The 16,936-nt window shown below is 55.5% G+C and overlaps 1 protein-coding gene across 3 annotated transcripts; it reads left to right on the forward strand.

The window, feature by feature from the left end:
• The first annotated feature begins 1,057 nt into the window (after positions 1-1,057).
• Positions 1,058-7,033, forward strand: LOC128826921 (sulfotransferase 2B1-like). 3 transcript variants are annotated; one of them, XM_054010481.1, is made up of 7 exons: positions 1,058-1,090; positions 3,875-4,017; positions 4,526-4,734; positions 5,000-5,126; positions 5,426-5,520; positions 5,894-6,074; positions 6,452-7,033. In XM_054010481.1, the coding sequence occupies exons 2-7, from the start codon at positions 3,882-3,884 to the stop codon at positions 6,559-6,561; spliced, it is 858 nt and encodes a 285-aa protein (XP_053866456.1). In that variant the 5' UTR covers positions 1,058-1,090; positions 3,875-3,881; the 3' UTR covers positions 6,562-7,033. The 3 variants fall into 3 exon arrangements, with proteins under 3 accessions (XP_053866456.1, XP_053866455.1, XP_053866454.1); XM_054010480.1 differs by lacking the exon at positions 1,058-1,090 and adding an exon at positions 1,622-1,669; XM_054010479.1 differs by lacking the exon at positions 1,058-1,090 and adding an exon at positions 1,762-1,792 and having other exon boundaries at positions 3,811-4,017.
• Positions 7,034-16,936: the final 9,903 nt, after the last annotated feature.

The raw sequence follows: 16,936 nt of genomic DNA on the forward strand, positions 1-16,936 counted from the left end.
TTGACGCTTGGTCTGGGGATTCACGGGGCTCTGGGGGCGATGCCCAGCCTAGTACTTGGCGTAGGAGCCATTTCCCCAGCGCAGTGAACCCAGAGGGTCTGATTCCACCCAGCCAAGCGGGAGCTGGGGTGGGTCTGGCCCTGCTGTAACCCTTTGAGTTCTCAGCACAGCCTTCAGATGGGGGGGGTTCTCAGTCCTGGGGATGGATGGGCCCAGCCATGGGCAGAAGAGTGGAGGTGGGGGCAGGGAGGGTGAGGTAAGAGTCGGGGTGACGAGAGGGGGATCGACTCCAGTGACTCACTTGCCAAGGCCCTGAGAACACACTTGTTGCACCAGCTGTTCTATGCTGCACCTGTCTTTGTTTTTTAACATAGGAAGCGGGAGGGCAGCTGGAAGCTGGGTAGGGAGTAGTGGGGGGGTGAGCTGTGGGGGAGGGGCTGGAAGCTGGGTCTGAGAGCAGGGTAGGGAGGAGGAGGGGCCTGGGCTGTGATTTTGGGGCTGGAAGCAGGGGGAGTGGTGGAGGCGATTGTGAGCTGGGAGAGGCAGGAGGGGCCTGGGCCATGGTAGTGGGTCTCGGAGCAGCAGGAGGGGGCTGGAAGCCAGGGAAGGGGCTTGGCCGTGGTTGGGGGGCTGGGAGCCAGGGGAGGGCATCTGAGCTGGGATGAGGCACCGCCAAGTCCCGGCTTTATTTCCTGGGTTAAGAAAATCCATACAGGGGCTTCCTACTAAACAGAGATGTCCCGATTCCACCCCCAGTGCAGCCCCCCCTGGCTCGCCCAGGCCCACGCTGCCCCTTCCCCAGCCCCCTCCTAGCTCCTCTTCCCCCGCCTTGTCTGCCCCCCTCCCCCTGGGCCGTGGAACACGGCCATGGGAGACCAGATCTACCACACACCTGGGGGCCAGGAGGGGGAGGTTGGGGGGAGGGGGAAGAAACCAACAGAAATCCCGGGTGCAGAGAGTGCGGTGGAGGAGGACAGAGCTCTAGCAGGTTGGGCACCGAAGTGTTAATGCCGGTGCCAGGGTGAGGAGGCAGGAGGCTGGGCCGGAGCCTGGGACAGAGGCAGCCCAGCCCAGACCTGCGGGAGCTGGGGTGAGTACCTGAGCCCCGTGCCTGGGAATTCCCAGCCCCCCAGCGGTCCCCGGCCCAGAGCCCCCTGCTCCCCCGAGGGGATCCCGGCCCCTTCCCAGAAGCCAGAGTCACTGCCCAAGCCGGGGGCAAATCCAGAGCCACCCCAGGGAGCTGCGGCGGGGGGAGCCCTAGTGAGTGCAATGGGGTCACTCCTGATTTACACCGGGGCAGCGAGAGGGGGATCGTCCCCATGACTGCAATGGGGTCACTCCTGATTTACACTGGGTGTAGTGGGGCAGTCACCCCGCTGTGGCCCTGAAAGGGTTAAAAGCCAGCCCTTGGAGAGGGCTGGGGCTGAGAGCCAAGAAGAACCGGCTGATTGGGGGAAGCAGCCACAGCTGGGGCCACACCCAAGTAGGAGACAACTGGCCCTATAAAAGGGCTGTGAGCCAGGCTCTAGGTTAGTCTCTCTCTAGCTCTTGGGAGAGAAGGGCCTGGCTGCCTCCTTCGGCAACGCAACGCAACTCCAGCTTGTGAAGGCCAAAACAGGAACTGGGGGTGCAAAGGTGACCCAGAGCTGGGGTACTGCAGGGGCCTGAGGTAAAGGGCACCGGAGTCTGGGTGGGACACGGGGTCTGAGGCAGGTGAGCTACTGGCCTGCAGAGGTGCTCTGGGCTGAAATCAAGCTCATTCCCAGGATAACCAGCAGGAGGTGCCACACTGGTGAGTCTCACCTTGCTACACCGGGGCAGTGAGAGGGGGACCAGCCCCGTGACCGCAATGGGGTCATGCCTGATTTACATGGGGGCAGCGAGAGGGGGACTGGCCCTGTGACCGCAATGGGGTCGGGTAGGAGTAAAAGGATCTGTTCAAATCTGGACGTCGGATCCTAGCGGGGCTGATTGGAGGTGGAGGAAGGGAAAAGCCGACTCCGGCGGCTGGGCGTGAAGCATGGGCAGAAGCAGTTTTCTAAGGACTCAAAACCCAGCAGACCGGTTCAGTCCCTGAGGAGCAGGAAGCCTGGTGGCCAGTTGGGGGGACTAGCCGACCAAGGGGGGGTTGGAACAAACTGATAAATTTAACAGTGCCCCCGGCCCAGCCCAGAGGGTTCCCCCAGGAGCTGGGAATGAGCCCAGCTAGGAAATAGCAGCACGACTGACTGCGGAACGAAAGGGCTAGAAACTAAGAAAGCAAATAGATTCGGCTACAGGTGCGCGCACACCGGGAACGCTGCGTGCAGTGCTGGCCGCCCTGACTCAGAACGGGTACAGGGGTTTGCAAAAGGTGCAGAAAACGGGGAACAAAAATGCTGAGGGGGCTGGCAGAGCTTCTGTGGGACAGGAGATTCTAGCCTGGGACGGTTCGGCTTGGAGGAGAGACGGCTGCGTGGGGATGACGGAGGTCTCTGGATCCTGCCTGGGGTGGAGACCATGACTAGGGCCACGTAACACAAGGACCATGGGTTGCCCGACATAGCAAAGGAATCTCCCCCCCCCCCCCCCCTTCACCTGGCCCACTGCCAGCCTGTGCCCCTCGCTGGCCGGGTGCGTTGTAACGGGTTCAACGGAGCATGAGGTAAGCGCCTGAAAGACAGGACCTTTGCTGGCCACTAGCCAGGATGGGCAGGACGCAGCCCCACGCTCTGGGGGTCCCTAAACCTCTCCTCATCAGAAGCCAGCAGGATCACGCCATGACTGCAGCGTGTGCGGAGGGGGGGGGGGGTGTCAGACAGGATCTCAGGCTAGGTGGACCCTGGGCTGACCCAGCAGGGCCCTTCTTAAATCCCCCCTGCTCCCGCCCCTCCCCCCCACAGTTCGACAGGGCCCATGTCCCCAGCCTGACCCTCTCCCTGCCCAAGGGCGTGTTCCCCCCCAGGATGCCCCAGCTCTGATCCTGCCCAAGGGCAGGGCTTGGCTGGTTCGATGGGCTGGGGAATGGGACACGGGGCCTTTCCCCTCCCGAGGGTGCCAGCTGTGATCTGGTCGCAGGGCAGGGCCTGGCAGGCTCAGGTACTGCCGTGCAGGGATTAGCTGTATCCCTAGGGTGGAGACATCTGCAAACCCAAACCCACAACAGGCACTAATCGGCGCCCCCGGGGGAGAGGCTGAATGGGCCGTGGAGCCTGAACTCCCAGCTCCCCATGGAGGGGCTGAGGTGGAGCAGGGATGGGGGGGTGACTCAGGCTGGCTAATGACGTGCTGCCATGAAAGCAACCCCTTCCCGGGGGGGAATGACAGGATCTGCCACACGCCTGCCCCCTCCACTCCCACACCAGACCCCCGGCACCCGACACAGCTGGGAAGGGGCACAGGGACCTGCCAGGGACAGGGAGCCAGGAGCGACCCCAGATGACAGGCCCTGGGGGATTAAAGGCACTAGCTCTTCCCAGGTATAAAGGTCACTGTGACGGCCAGGGCGTGCCCAACAGGGTCCAGGTGTCGCTGGGGGAGAGCAGGCGGGGAGCAGAGTGCCTGGGCCTGTCACACAACCCTACAGAGGGCTCCCACCACAGGCACGGGGCTGTTCTCCCGGCCGCAGCCACCAGGACAGGCCCTAGAGTCATTCCGGGAACACGCCAAGGAATCGGCTCAACCAGTGCTGAGATGCAACTGGCTCTGGGGTGGGACAGCCAAGTAACAGCCTCACCCTGCTCCCTGGAGCACGGTGCCCCCTGCTGAGCCACCGCCCCACTTCCTGCACCACAGCGCCCCATACTGAGCCCCTTGCCATGTCCCCTGCAGCACGGTGCCCCCTAGTATCACAAGGGGGACAGCACTGATGCCGGGAGGTCTGTTTCTGTCCCAGCCCTGCCATGGCGTGTGACTACTTCACCCACAAGGGGGTACTGTTTCCATGCCTGGATTACTCCCCTGAGGTACTGAGCAACGTGGAGAACGAATTCCAGGTGCGGGACGACGACGTCTTCAACATCACCTACCCCAAGTCAGGTAGGGGAGAGCGGGGGCAGAGGGGTGGGGGAGGGAGTTTCCTGACACACATACAGACATTAAATGGAAACACCAAACGTGGCAGCTGAAAGGTTGCAACGTCTCACAACCTGCTTTCCTAGATGTCAGAGCCCTGGCTCTCACGCCCTCAGCCCAGAGTGAGACAAAGCAGGCTGTTCCCTGGGGCCCAACTCGCCCACCTGGCGCTAGGCTGGCTTTCTGCAGATGGGCTCTGATCACAGGCTTCCCCCAGAGCTGCTGGCAGGGTCAGGAGACCCATGATACAGCAAAACAAGAGCTGATTTTAGCAGTCAATGCACCTCAGTGAATGTGGCAGGGGGCTGGGAACCAGGACTCCTGGGTCGGATCCCCAGATCTGGGAAGGGGAGTCTGGTGGGTTAAAGCAGAAGGTCTGGGAGCCAGGACTGTTGGGTTCCCTCTCTGGGAGCGGAGGGGGACCTAGTGAGTGGAGGGATTATTTCAGGCCCATTAATCCTTTCACCCCCAGGCACTAACTGGATGCTGGAGATCCTGAGTCTGATCCGTTGTGACGGGGACCCTGGCTGGGTGCGCAGCGTGCTGAACTGGGAGCGGGCGCCCTGGGTGGAGAACCGGACGGGGCTGGAGGCTGCCCTGAAATACCCCCCGCCCCGGCTGCTCTGCTCCCACCTCCCCGTCCAGCTCTTCCCCAAGTCCCTGCAGCGCTCCAAGGCCAAGGTGAGAGGCGGGAGAGCCGGGGCTGCGGGTCGGGATTGAGGGGCACCGACAGGGCTGTGCGTCGGGACGGGGGTGAATCCAGGGCTGCTGCTGGGTGTGAGTTACAGCAATGTGGGCGTGCGGAAGAGCAGCCAGAGGGGTGCGGCGAATCCTTCTCCCTGCAGAGAGGGTGGGGAGGTGACAGCCCGGGGTGGGTGGCTAATCGCTGGGTTCACTTGTCATCCCCCTCCCGCGAGTGGTAGTGACCCTCTTCCCCTCCCCCCAGATCATCTACACCCTGCGCTGCCCCAAGGACGTCCTGGTCTCGCTGTACCACTTCTCCAAGCTTCTGTGTCTCTTCAAGAACCCTGGTTCACTGGACTCCTTCCTCGAGGACTTCCTGAGCGGGAATGGTGAGCAGCACCCCGGGGCCACTTGAGCCGGACACCTGTGTTCCAAGCAAGTCACAAGTGCTTTGAGTTTGTGCCTCCCCAGCCCTTTGTCCAGGGCCTGGCACAGCTCAGAGCCCCCCTCCCCAAACAGCCGCAGCACAACCAGGGGTCTGCAAACACCACTGACTACCAGCCCACCCCTCCTCCCAGTGCCAGGATAGAACCCAGGTGTCCCAGGCCCCTGCAGTCCCCAGCAGAGCAGGGTGGAGGGGACGGGTGGTGCCAGCTCTGGGGTCACCGTGCCACTCTCCCCTGCACAGTGCCCTACGGCTCCTGGTTCGACCACATCACCGGTTGGATGAGGCTGAAGGGCAACGAGAACTTCTTCTCCATCACCTACGAGGAGCTGCAGCAGGTAGGGAAACCCCGCCCTTGGGTCATGCCAACACATAACTCCACCCCCTGGGGCCACCCCCCCACGTAACCCTGCCCCTGAGACCTCATCCGCACATAGCCCCGCCCCTGTGGACACACCTACACTTAACCTCATCCCTGTGGCTATGCCCACATATCATCCTGCCCCCTGGGGCCATGCCCAAATATAACCTAGCTCCCTGTGAGCCAAACCCACACTTAACCCCACCCCAGGCAGCCAAGGTAGCTTGTGGCCAAGGCCCTCTGACCTCAGAGGTATCTGTTTGTCTGGACCCCATGGGGAGCAGAACCTTGTGTGGGGAAACTGAGGAACCCCAGATCCCACCCTTCACAGCAGTGGGTGTCTCCCTCAGGATCCGTGGGGCAGCGTGCAGAGAATCTGCCACTTCCTGGGGAAGGAGCTGAGTGAGGAGCAAGTGGCTGCGGTGGTGGAGAACGCCTCCTTCCAGAGCATGAAGGGGAACAAAATGTCCAACTTCTCCCAGCTGAGGGACGAGTACATGGACCACCAGAAGGGGGAATTCCTGAGGAAAGGTGAGTCCAGGATGGGGGCTGCAGGTCCGGATTAAGGGTCACTGGCAGAGCTGCATGAGGCAGGGCCAGGAGAGCTGGGGGCTTTAAGTCAGGAGTGAGGGGCATGGGCTGAGGTTGCGGGGGCAGGGCTGGGGAGCAGGGGCTGTGGGTTGGGAGTGAGGGGCATGGGCAGAGGTTGCGGGGGCAGGGCTGGGGAGCAGGGGCTGTGGGTTGGGAGTGAGGGGCATGGGCAGAGGTTGCGGGGGCAGGGCTGGGGAGCAGGGGCTGTGGGTTGGGAGTGAGGGGCATGGGCAGAGCTTGTGGGGGCAGGGCTGGGGAGCAGGGGCTGTGGGTTGGGAGTGAGGGGCACTCTAGACTATGTCTCCTGTGGTTTGCAGGGATCTGTGGCGACTGGAGGAACCATCTCTCGGAGGTTCAGAGACAACGATTCGACACCGTTTACCAGGAGTGGATGCAGGGTCTGGGCATGACCTTTCCCTGGGACTGACGGCCCCGCGCCCGCCACATCTGCACCCGCAATACACCGGCCCTGTGCCACCCACGTGCTGCTTAGGGTGACCAGATGTCCTGATTTTATAGGGACAGTCCTGATTTTTGGGTCTTTTTCTTATATAGGCTCCTATTACCCCCCCCACCCCCATCCCGATTTTTCACTCTTGCTGTCTGGTCACCCTAGTGCTGCTGCTCTTCCTGTGCCCTCGGAGATGCCCCCTGTGGCCACATCACTGGGCTGGGGTGTGTGACCAGCAGGGGGCAGCACCCACCCATGGGTTACTAAGAACAAAGCCAGACACGGTAAATGTTGCTTTTCCCTAAACCCAATGGGCTTGTTAGTATAATGGGAATGGAGAAGAGCAGTTCAAGTGTTACTGGGCATGGTGGGAATGTATAGACCGGGGTAGGCAACCTTTCAGGAGTGCTGTGCCAAGTCTTCATTTATTCACTCTAATTTAAGGTTTCGTGTGCCAGTCATACATTTTAACGTTTTTAGAAGGTCTCTTTCTATAACTAAACTATTGTATGTAAAGTAAACAAGGTTTTCAAAATGTTTAAGAAGCGTCATTTAAAATTAAATTAAAATCCTGATCTTACGCCACCAGCCTGCTCAGCTCGCTGCCAGCCTGGGGTTCTGTTCACCTAGACCGGCAGTGGGCTGAGTAGGGCCTATGGCCGGGACCCCAGACCGGGGGAGGGGGGGTGTTTTAGGGGTCAGGGCAGAGTGTGGGGGGGGGGGGGCAGAGGGCTGGGGTGCTTGGCTCATGGGGGGAGCAGCTCATGGCAGGGGGCTGGAAGGGATATGCCCGGTCCCACCCCCTTCCCCCAGGCTCCGTCCCTACCTCTCTCTGCGTCCTCTACGGAGCTGTGTGCACACTGCCGCTCTTCCCCCTCTCACTCGCTAGGGCCATCAGCTGATTGGCGCAGGGACGGAGAGGAGGAGGGGCAGGAAAGCACCACGCTGGGGGAAGAAGTTGGGGAGGGGGGAAGCTTGGCTGCTGCAGAACCAAGCTTCTGCCCCCGCAGGGGAGAGTGGTGGGTGGGCGGGGGGGCTGAGTGGGGCTGGGGGCCGGGACCACGGCAGGGAGCTGCGTGCCACTCGGAAGCGGCTCGCGTGCCCTAGGTTGCCGACCCCTAGTATAGATGCATGCAGATTTGAAGACTGCCTCAGCTCCTTATCTCAAGGTGAGGTCAAACAACCAGTTGGGAGGGGGGCTGGGGGGATAGGCATCAGAACACTAAAAGGCAGAGAAAGGCCTGGCCTAGGCCAGAGCACAACCTCACTCCTTACCCCTCCCAGGGGGCACCAAAGGGGTGGGACGAAAACCCCAACTCACGACCCTCCAAAACGGAACATGACCAAAGGCTGTAAGCAGGGGTGGCAGGTTTGTATCATTTTTGGTGGTGCGCAGAACAGGTGTTGTACTTAAAGTACTGCACAGGATCTTATCAGGGGGAATAAGACAAAACGCCACATTTATTAGTAATACATGTATTCATTAACACTGTATTATATGCATATAATATATTACACTTACACACACAAACACACACACTCCGTCTTGTTGTTACCAATTAGTTGCTCCCCTTAACTTCACTGGCCAGGTGAGTTAGATGGGGGAGGGGGTGGAGCCGGGCTTCTGCCGATCCGGATCGATGCTCCCATGTTAACAAGACGAGACCTGTGGTCCTCTTCAAGACACCTCACTTTTATAGCAGCTTTCCTCTTATGCAAATCTATACCAGATTCAAACTCTGTGTCTGTATCCATTGGTCCTTTGTGCTGCTTTCTTTTGAGTGTTGTTCCAATGCTGCAAAGAGGGTGTTTCCAAAAGAAGGTGCTTGCTTCTAACCCCCGAGGCCGTTATGTCTGCTTGTCTTTAATGAGCCCACTTGACACGTTTTATTGTCCTCGGGTCTGGCTCCCAGCCCCTCTCCAACAGTTGAGGCTGTCTGGAGGTGCTGCCTTCCATGCCTTCCTCATTCACACCTCATTCATTCAACAGGGCAATTGATTAAGAGTGGGGGGGGGGGGGGAGAGCTCTTGTTCTACTGCTAGCAAAAAGAAATTTTTCTTCTATCTTATTCTATCCTTAGGGGCTATAATATTATACCAAGGGCAATGCAAAGTTTCTAAATAAGGTTTTAATACAAAGTCCCATAAAAGCAAAGGTCACACGTGGGTAGACCCACCACAAGGTTATATAAAGAGGCACAATGTAAAGTCATATGAAAATTATCAGAAATTGATCTACACAGGTCCAAGTCTCCCACCCCCCACTTTGTCAGCCAATCTACAGTAACTCCTCACTTAATTGTCCCGGTTAACGTTGTTTTGTTATGTTGCGGATCAATTAGAGCAGTGGCTCTCCAACTTTTTTTGCGGACCACTGGAAAATTGCTGAGGGTCTCGACGGACCCCTTAATGATCTTTGTACCGTTAGCTAACTATTGTAAAGCGCTTTGGATAAAAGTGCTATATAAAAACCCTTAATACACCTCTACCCCGCTATAACGCCGTCCTCGGGAGCCAAAAAATCTTACCGCGTTATAGGTGAAACCCTGTTATATTGAACTTGTGCTATATAAAAACCCTTAATAATAATTAAGGTTTTTTTGTTCTACATATAAAAGCACACAACTCATACTTGAATATGAGTACAGGCGTGTCTCATTTTACGCTGGGGTTACGTTCTGCTGTCAGCGTGTAAAGGGAAAATCGCGTATAGTCAAAACTACATTGAGTCTAATGGCAGGTGGAATCACCCGCACTACAGGTACAGCATTTAAATTGTTGTTTTTCTGGTTTTTGTTTTTGCCGACCATGCACAGCTGAATTCGTGTGTGTTAAATGCACGTAAGATGAGACTCGCTTGTAGTCTTAACCTTTCTAAGGCGACGGATGTGCCCTCTTTCCCCTGCTGCGGCAGCCTCCGGCCTGGGAAGGAGGGGGCGTCTCTCCCTGGCAGTCGCAGCCCTGGAGCTGTGGAAAGTCTTCTCTTTCTCTGACCGCCGCAGCCCTACATGACACAAATTCCCCCCAACCCCCTCTTCTCACCCCACTGCTCCCTCCCACCTACCCCCTCTTCCCCCTAAGGCCACCACCTCACCTTACATGTGCATCTTCTCCAGGGTGCAGGCACCTAATTAGTGGAGCCACACCTGCGCCTTCATTCTCTGATGTGCGGCTGCCCAGGCATGCACCAGAGAGGGAACTATCCACCGGCCACCTCAATGGAGCTCGGTCCGTGGACCACAGTTTGAGAACCTCATTTGAAGGTGCTCATTTGAAGTTGCACTATGCTCCCTTATAGTGTTGTTTGGCAGCCGCCTGCTTTGTCCACTGTCCGTTGGAGTTAGCTGGTGGGGGCTTGGAACCAGCGTCGGCCGGCAGCCCCCATCACCTCCCCTGAGTTCCCTGGGGGGCCCAGCAGCCTATCAATTGCTGGCAGTTCAGCTGCCCCTCCCCCCACTGCCGTGTGCTGCTCCTGCCCTCTGCCTTGCGGCTGCTCCCTGAGCCTCCAGCTTGCTGTGCAGATGGGGGGAAGACAGGTGCTGATGTCAGCATGTCCCCCTCCCCCCACTCCTGCCCCCACTCCCGTACCCCATCTCCATCGGGGCGGGGGGAGACACACGACAGGGCTCAGGATGGAGGGAGCTTGCTGGCAGCAGCTGCGGTCTCAATTTGCTGATCTATTTAAAAAGGCAATGTACTTAGAGGGGGGGTCAGCGTACTTAAAGGGGCAATGCGTGTGTCTGTCTGTCTCTCTCTCTCTCTCTCACACGGTGTGTGTCTCTGTCTCTCTCTGCCATGCTGTCTCCCCTCCCTCCATTCCTGCTGCCTTGTAGAGTGTGAGGCTACATTAAAAGCAATGTTTTAACCCTTGAGGGCTCAGCCAAGTGCTAGTTCATCATTTAGCAGTAAGGTCCCTGGGAAATATCCCACCCTCTGACTCCACCACCTCAACCAAGCTTCACAATCATCATTGCTGTGTACAGTATTAAATTGTTTTAAAACTTATACTGTGTATATGTGTGTGTGTGTATATATATATATAAAATATAGTCTTTTGTCTGGCAAAAAAAATTTCCCTGGAACCTAACCCCCCTATTTACATTAATTCTTATGGGGAAATTAGATTAGCTTAACATCGTTTCACTTACAGTCACATTTTTCAGGAACAGAACTACAGCGTTAAGCGAGGAGTTACTGTATATTTTTTAAAATAACGGAAAAATGAGGGCTGTGGGGTGGGGCTGGTGATGAGGGGCTTAGGGTGTGGGAGGGGGCTCAGGGCTAGGACAGAGGGTTGGGGTACAGGGGTGAGGGCTCTGGGATGGTGCAGGGCTGGGGATGAAGAGTTTGGGGTACAGGCAGGCCAGAGAGGAGGACTCCCCCCAGCCCTCTCCCCACCAGCAGCAGTGAGCTCTGGGGAAGGGGCCCCCCTATTCCCCCCCCCCCGCACCACACTCACCTCGCACCACTGTCACTGCACGTGGTCCTAGGGCCCCTCTCAGGTCCAGGAAGCCCCCTCACCTCCCCTGTGGTGGGTGCCGGGGGAGGGGGGCTGCCATCATATATGCGCCTCCTCCCCTGCTGCTGCCCCTCACTGTAGCCTCACTGGGGGTGGGAGGTGGGGCTGGGCCAGGAGCAGTGACTGCGGGGGGGGCTGTGCTGGTGGAGGGTCCCGCTGGAAAAGGGAAGGGTCCAAGGCGGAAGGGCAGGGGAAGGGCAGCCTGCCCTGGCACTAGTGGACGGGGGCACTAGGACCCTGCGGCAGCAGTTGATGCTGGCAGCCGAGGCAGCGGAGCTGCAGGGGAGAGGCAGGGACACTCAGGGGTCTGGGGGAGGCACACAGGGGCAGCAAGTGGGGACTGGGGGACATTTGGGGGAGGTGCGGGGGGAGGGCAGCGGGCGGGGCTGGGGGAGAGACCCAGCCCCAAACATTGGTGGAGCTGGGTCCCCGGGCCCTGAATATTGCTGGAGCCCGGGCACCACGAGCCCATACAACTCGCCACCCAGGGTTGTAAGGGGTGGGACTAGGGGCCTGCCCGGCAGGTATATTTGGGCTGCTAAGAAGGAGGAGGTGGGAAATGGGGACTAGGGATCGGGGCACAGACGAGGCTCTGCAGTGTCAGAGCTGGGAAGGGGGACATGGGGTAAAGGCTATGTGGCGTCAGAGCCTGGGAAGGGGGACACGGGGTAAAGGCTCTGCAGTGTCAGAGCTGGGAACAGAGCACTGGGGAACAGACACTATCGGCGTGTAGAGCTCCTGATATGTGTGCTTGGAACTAACCCCAATAACCGTTGCATTGCCTGCATTGACTTCTGCTTTCTGTCTGCATGACAAGACCCAGGGGAGGGGGTGAAGGGAAAGCCCTCTAACATCTTAGTGCTGTGATTCGGATGCATCACACTGGACAGGTAAGTAGCAGCCAGATAAGTCCCCCTCCCCATCAGCCCGCGCAGCTGCTTGGAGGGGTCTGGTGAGCTCTCATGGTGGTAGTTGTGGGTCCTTGCAAGCTGGGGTAATGGTCTTTTTGGATAAGTGGATATGGAAGAATCAGGGCCCATTCCCGGCATGGGGGTTCAACCTGGGATGAGATTAAAAAGGAAATGGGAGCAGTGTTAGGGGACCAAGAGGGTTAGGGGGTGGCTGAGGATCCCACCCTCCTTGGTAAGTGGGTAGCAGAAGGAGGTCCATGCCCATGGGGACAGGATACCTTCAGGGAAAGGAGGCACTTCAGTCCATTTGTAAGAGGTTTGGTGTAAAGGCAGCATTATAGATTCATAGATTCTAGGACTGGAAGGGACCTCAAGAGGTCATTGAGTCCAGTCCCCTGCCCTCATGGCAGGAACAAATACTGTCTAGACCATCCCTGATAGACATTTATCTAACCTACTCTTAAATATCTCCAGAGATGGAGATTCCACAACCTCCCTAGGCAATTTATCCCAGTGTTTAACCACCCTGACAGTTAGGAACTTTTTCCTAATGTCCAACCTAGACCTCCCTTGCTGCAGTTTAAGCCCATTGCTTCTTGTTCTATCCTTAGAGGCTAAGGAGAACAAGTTTTCTCCCTCCTCCTTATGACACCCTTTTAGATACCTGAAAACTGCTATCATGTCCCCTCTCAGTCTTCTCTTTTCCAAACTAAACAAACCCAATTCTTTCAGTCTTCCTTCATAGGTCATGTTCTCAAGACCTTTAATCATTCTTGTTGCTCTTCTCTAGACCCTCTCCAATTTCTCCACATCTTTCTTGAAATGCGGTGCCCAGAACTGGACACAATACTCCAGCTGAGGCCTAACCAGCGCAGAGTAGAGCGGAAGAATGACTTCTCGTGTCTTGCTCACAACACACCTGTTAATACATCCCAGAATCATGTTTGCTTTTTTTGCAACAGCACCACACTGTTGACTCATATTTAGCTTGTGGTCCACTATAACCCCTAGATCCCTTTCTGCCATACTCCTTCCTAGACAGTCTCTTCCCATTCTGTATGTGTGAAACTGATTTTTCCTTCCTAAGTGGAGCACTTTGCATTTGTCTTTGTTAAACTTCATCCTGTTTACCTCAGACCATTTCTCCAATTTGTCCAGACCATTTTGAATTATGACCCTGTCCTCCAAAGCAGTTGCAATCCCTCCCAGTTTGGTATCATCCGCAAACATAATAAGCGTATTTCTATGCCAATATCTAAGTCATTAATGAAGATATTGAACAGAGCCGGTCCCAAAACAGACCCCTGCGGAACCCCACTTGTTATGCCTTTCCAGCAGGATTGGGAACCATTAATAACAACTCTCTGAGTACGGTTATCCAGCCAGTTATGCATCCACCTTATAGTAGCCCCATCTAAATTGTATTTGCCTAGTTTATCGATAAGAATATCATGCGAGACCGTATCAAATGCGTTACTAAAGTCTAGGTATACCACGTCCACAGCTTCTCCCTTATTCACAAGCCTCATTATTCTATCAAAGAAAGCTATCAGATTGGTTTGACATGATTTGTTCTTTACAAATCCATGCTGGCTATTCCCTATCACCTTACCACCTTCCAAGTGTTTGCAGATGATTTCCTTAATTACTTGTTCCATTATCTTCCCTGGCACAGAAGTTAAACTAACTGGTCTGTAGTTTCCTGGGTTGTTTTTATTTCCCTTTTTATAGATGGGCACTATATTTGCCCTTTTCCAGTCTTCTGGAATCTCTTCCGTCTCCCATGATTTTCCAAAGGTAATAGAGGCTCAGATACCTCCTCTATTAGCTTCTTGAGTATTCTAGGATGCATTTCATCAGGCCCTGGTGACTTGCAGGCATCTAACTTTTCTAAGTGATTTTTAACTTGTTCTTTTTTTATTTTATCTGCTAAACATACCCCCTTCCCATTAGCATTCACTATGTTAGGCATTCCTTCAGACTTCTCCGTAAAGACCGAAACAAAGAAATCATTAAGCATCTCCGCCATTTCCAAGTTTCCTGTTACTGTTTCTCCCTCTTATGGGAAGCTGCCAGTAACAGTTTGGTGCTACTGCAGGAAAGGCAACTGGAGGATTGGAAATTAGAGTTAGGGGTGGGTAAAGGTGATTTGGCACTACAGGGTTTGGAGTCAGAAGCAGAGTTAAGAGACAGCAGCTTGACTTGGTCCTAGGGGAGTGAAGGAAAAAACGTTTCAAAGTGAAAACTGGAGAGTGAGTGGGTTAACCATGGAGTTGTTTGGAAACACTTAACTGCAATGGATACTCCTGGGGGAATCCTGCGCTACTGCGCAGGCACATATTTAACCAGCCCCGCCATATCTAATTTTTTTGTGCAGAAAAAAGCTTCTGCCAAGTTGTTGCTGTAGTTCTGCCTTTTGCCCACCTGAGGGCGCTGTGGCACAATAACAGCAGCAGTTCCCAGCAGAAAATAACTGCTGCACATCTGCCTTTAGCCCACCAGAGGGCGCTGGGTGATAGAACACAGCAGCAGCTCCCGGCCAGCTAGGGAAGAGAGAGAGCTGCCTAGTGGGGGAGGACAGACTGGGGCAGGAGCTCAATGGGAGTGGAGGCGCAGGGCCATGGGGATGGGGGAGGGGGGGCAGAGCTACACAGGGATGGGGGAGCGGCTGGGTGAGGGCACAGAGACACATATGGGGACAGGGGCAGATGTGCCTGACTGAATGGAAGAGGCTTGGGGTCAGCCAGGGTCAGCATGGGGGGAGTTTCCAAACAATCCCTCCCCACCCCCATCCCCCAAAACCTGTTCCATACTATTCCCACCCACACCCAACAACCCTCCAAGTTCACGCGCAGGCTCCTGCCCAACAATTTAGTTCCTTGTCCCTCAGCCCCTCTGTGACCCACGACTCCCCCGAGCCTTTGCACTGCGTCTGAGGGGGGTGGGAAATACGGTTCTGTATTGTAGTTTAAATGAATTATCACTCAGAGTTCTGTATGAATACACCTAGAAAGGAATCTAGCTGTCAAAAAAACATTTCCTGAATCTTTTTTGGTGTCTGTATTGTGACAGACATACTTGCTGACAGGTATTTTGAAATAAATGACCAAAAATAATGGAAACTGGTGTGATTATATTGTGTTATTTTGACAAATAAAATATGCAGAATGTTGCAGAATTTTAAAATATTGTGAGCAGAATTTTTATTTTTTTGGTGCAGAATTCCCCCAGGAGAAAACGGAGAAGGGCACTCCTGGAATCCACTTGGGGTGCAAACAAAAGCAACAGACACTGGGGGGAACAAATTCAGGGTTTGCAGGAGCGGGTAGCAACCCCCCCCTTCTCTCAGAGCAATAATAAAAATCTAGGTGTAAGGAAGGGTTCCTAACTGTTTTAATTGTTAGCCTGTACTTTAAACTAACCTCGGGGGGTTAATTGGTTCCTTTCCACCCCACCCCCGTCTCTCCCACTTTTGGTTTTCTGAAGTTTTAATGGAGGGCACTTTGGATACTTAGTGAAAAGTTTTTTGGAGGAAGCATGACAGAAGTCTGCTGGATTCCCTTGAAATTTGTAGAGTAAAAGACCCAGGGGTGACACTGGAGACAAATGTTTTACTGCCTTTAAAAACAATCTCAAGGGAAAGGAAGCACAGGTCGAGGCAGGTCCCAGGGTGTACTTGGTGGCTAAGTCCTTGCAGGCAAAATGTACCACCTTAATTGAATGCAGAAGTAAGTGACTGAAGATCACTTACAAGTAGCTTTTGCAGAAATTAAAAGGACAGAGTTTGGAGTAGGGTGACCAGACGTCCCGATTTTATCAGGACTGTCCAATATTTGCTTATTTGTCCCGCATCCCGACCAATGTTAGGTCAGGCCACTGGACAAACAAGCAAAGACTCCAGAGCCCGGAAGTGCTCGCGCCCCCCCACCCCGACTCTGCCCCCTCCTTTCCCCATTGGCTCCCTCCCCAAATCCCCACCTCTTCCCCAGGCTCGCCATTCCTACTCCTTCCGCAAGCGCTGGAGGGAGGCCCCGGAGACGCAGGGGAAGCGCGGGGCTGGAGTGAGTGAGAGTCTGGCCTGGCCCTGAGCGCAGGCAGGACTCAATCGGGCGGTAACTGGAGGGAGAGTAGGGGGGCGGCCCGCGGGGCCAGGTGGCGGCTGTTCTCCCCCCTGGGCAGTGGGACTCGGGAGCAGCCGCAACTCCCACTGCCACGGAGGGGGGAAGAGGGGGAAGCGGCCAATGGCCAAGCTCGGTGGCTGCGGCTCTGGTGCCCGGTCCTGAACCCCCCAAGCCCGGGCCTGTTGTGGGGACCCAGCAGCGCGCACGCTGCGCCCAGCCCCTGGCCAGTCGCGTCTAGGCTGCTGCCCAGCTGGTGCAATCCGGCGGGTGGCCCTGGAGTGGGGGCAGCAGGCCCCAGCCCCCCCGTCCCGCTCGGGTCCCGCAGGGGAACGAACGGGGCTGCCGCTGCCTCTGCCCCGGGGCCGCCGCGGGATTGTGTAGGGATATAAAAGAAGGTACTAACAGTGATTCCCCCAAGTGACAGTGACCCCCTCATAATTTGTCCCCCACACTTTAAAATCCAACAGTTTCACCAAGTACAAAAATCTCTTGGGTCTTCTGTTAAAACTTGTAAGCTACTGTCTGTAGAAACCATTGATTATATCTATCCTGTGAAAGATACTTTATTACTATGTAAAACTTACAAACAAGTTAATTGACTTTGTTCTTGAAGTAATTGATACAATGTAAATAAACACTATAAGCCGTTAAGTGACTTTCACTTCATTCAAGGGCTCCTAGGACAGACTCCCACCCTCTGTGATTAAAGGGCCGGGAGTCTCAAATGAATTAGCACACACCCTGAAAGTGGTGGAGACAGTAAATTAAAATATGGTTAAGGTATGGAATGTATGCTGATG

The sequence above is a fragment of the Malaclemys terrapin genome, chromosome 21, assembly GCF_027887155.1.
Source record: "Malaclemys terrapin pileata isolate rMalTer1 chromosome 21, rMalTer1.hap1, whole genome shotgun sequence".
In the NCBI taxonomy this organism is placed as follows: domain Eukaryota; kingdom Metazoa; phylum Chordata; order Testudines; family Emydidae; genus Malaclemys; species Malaclemys terrapin.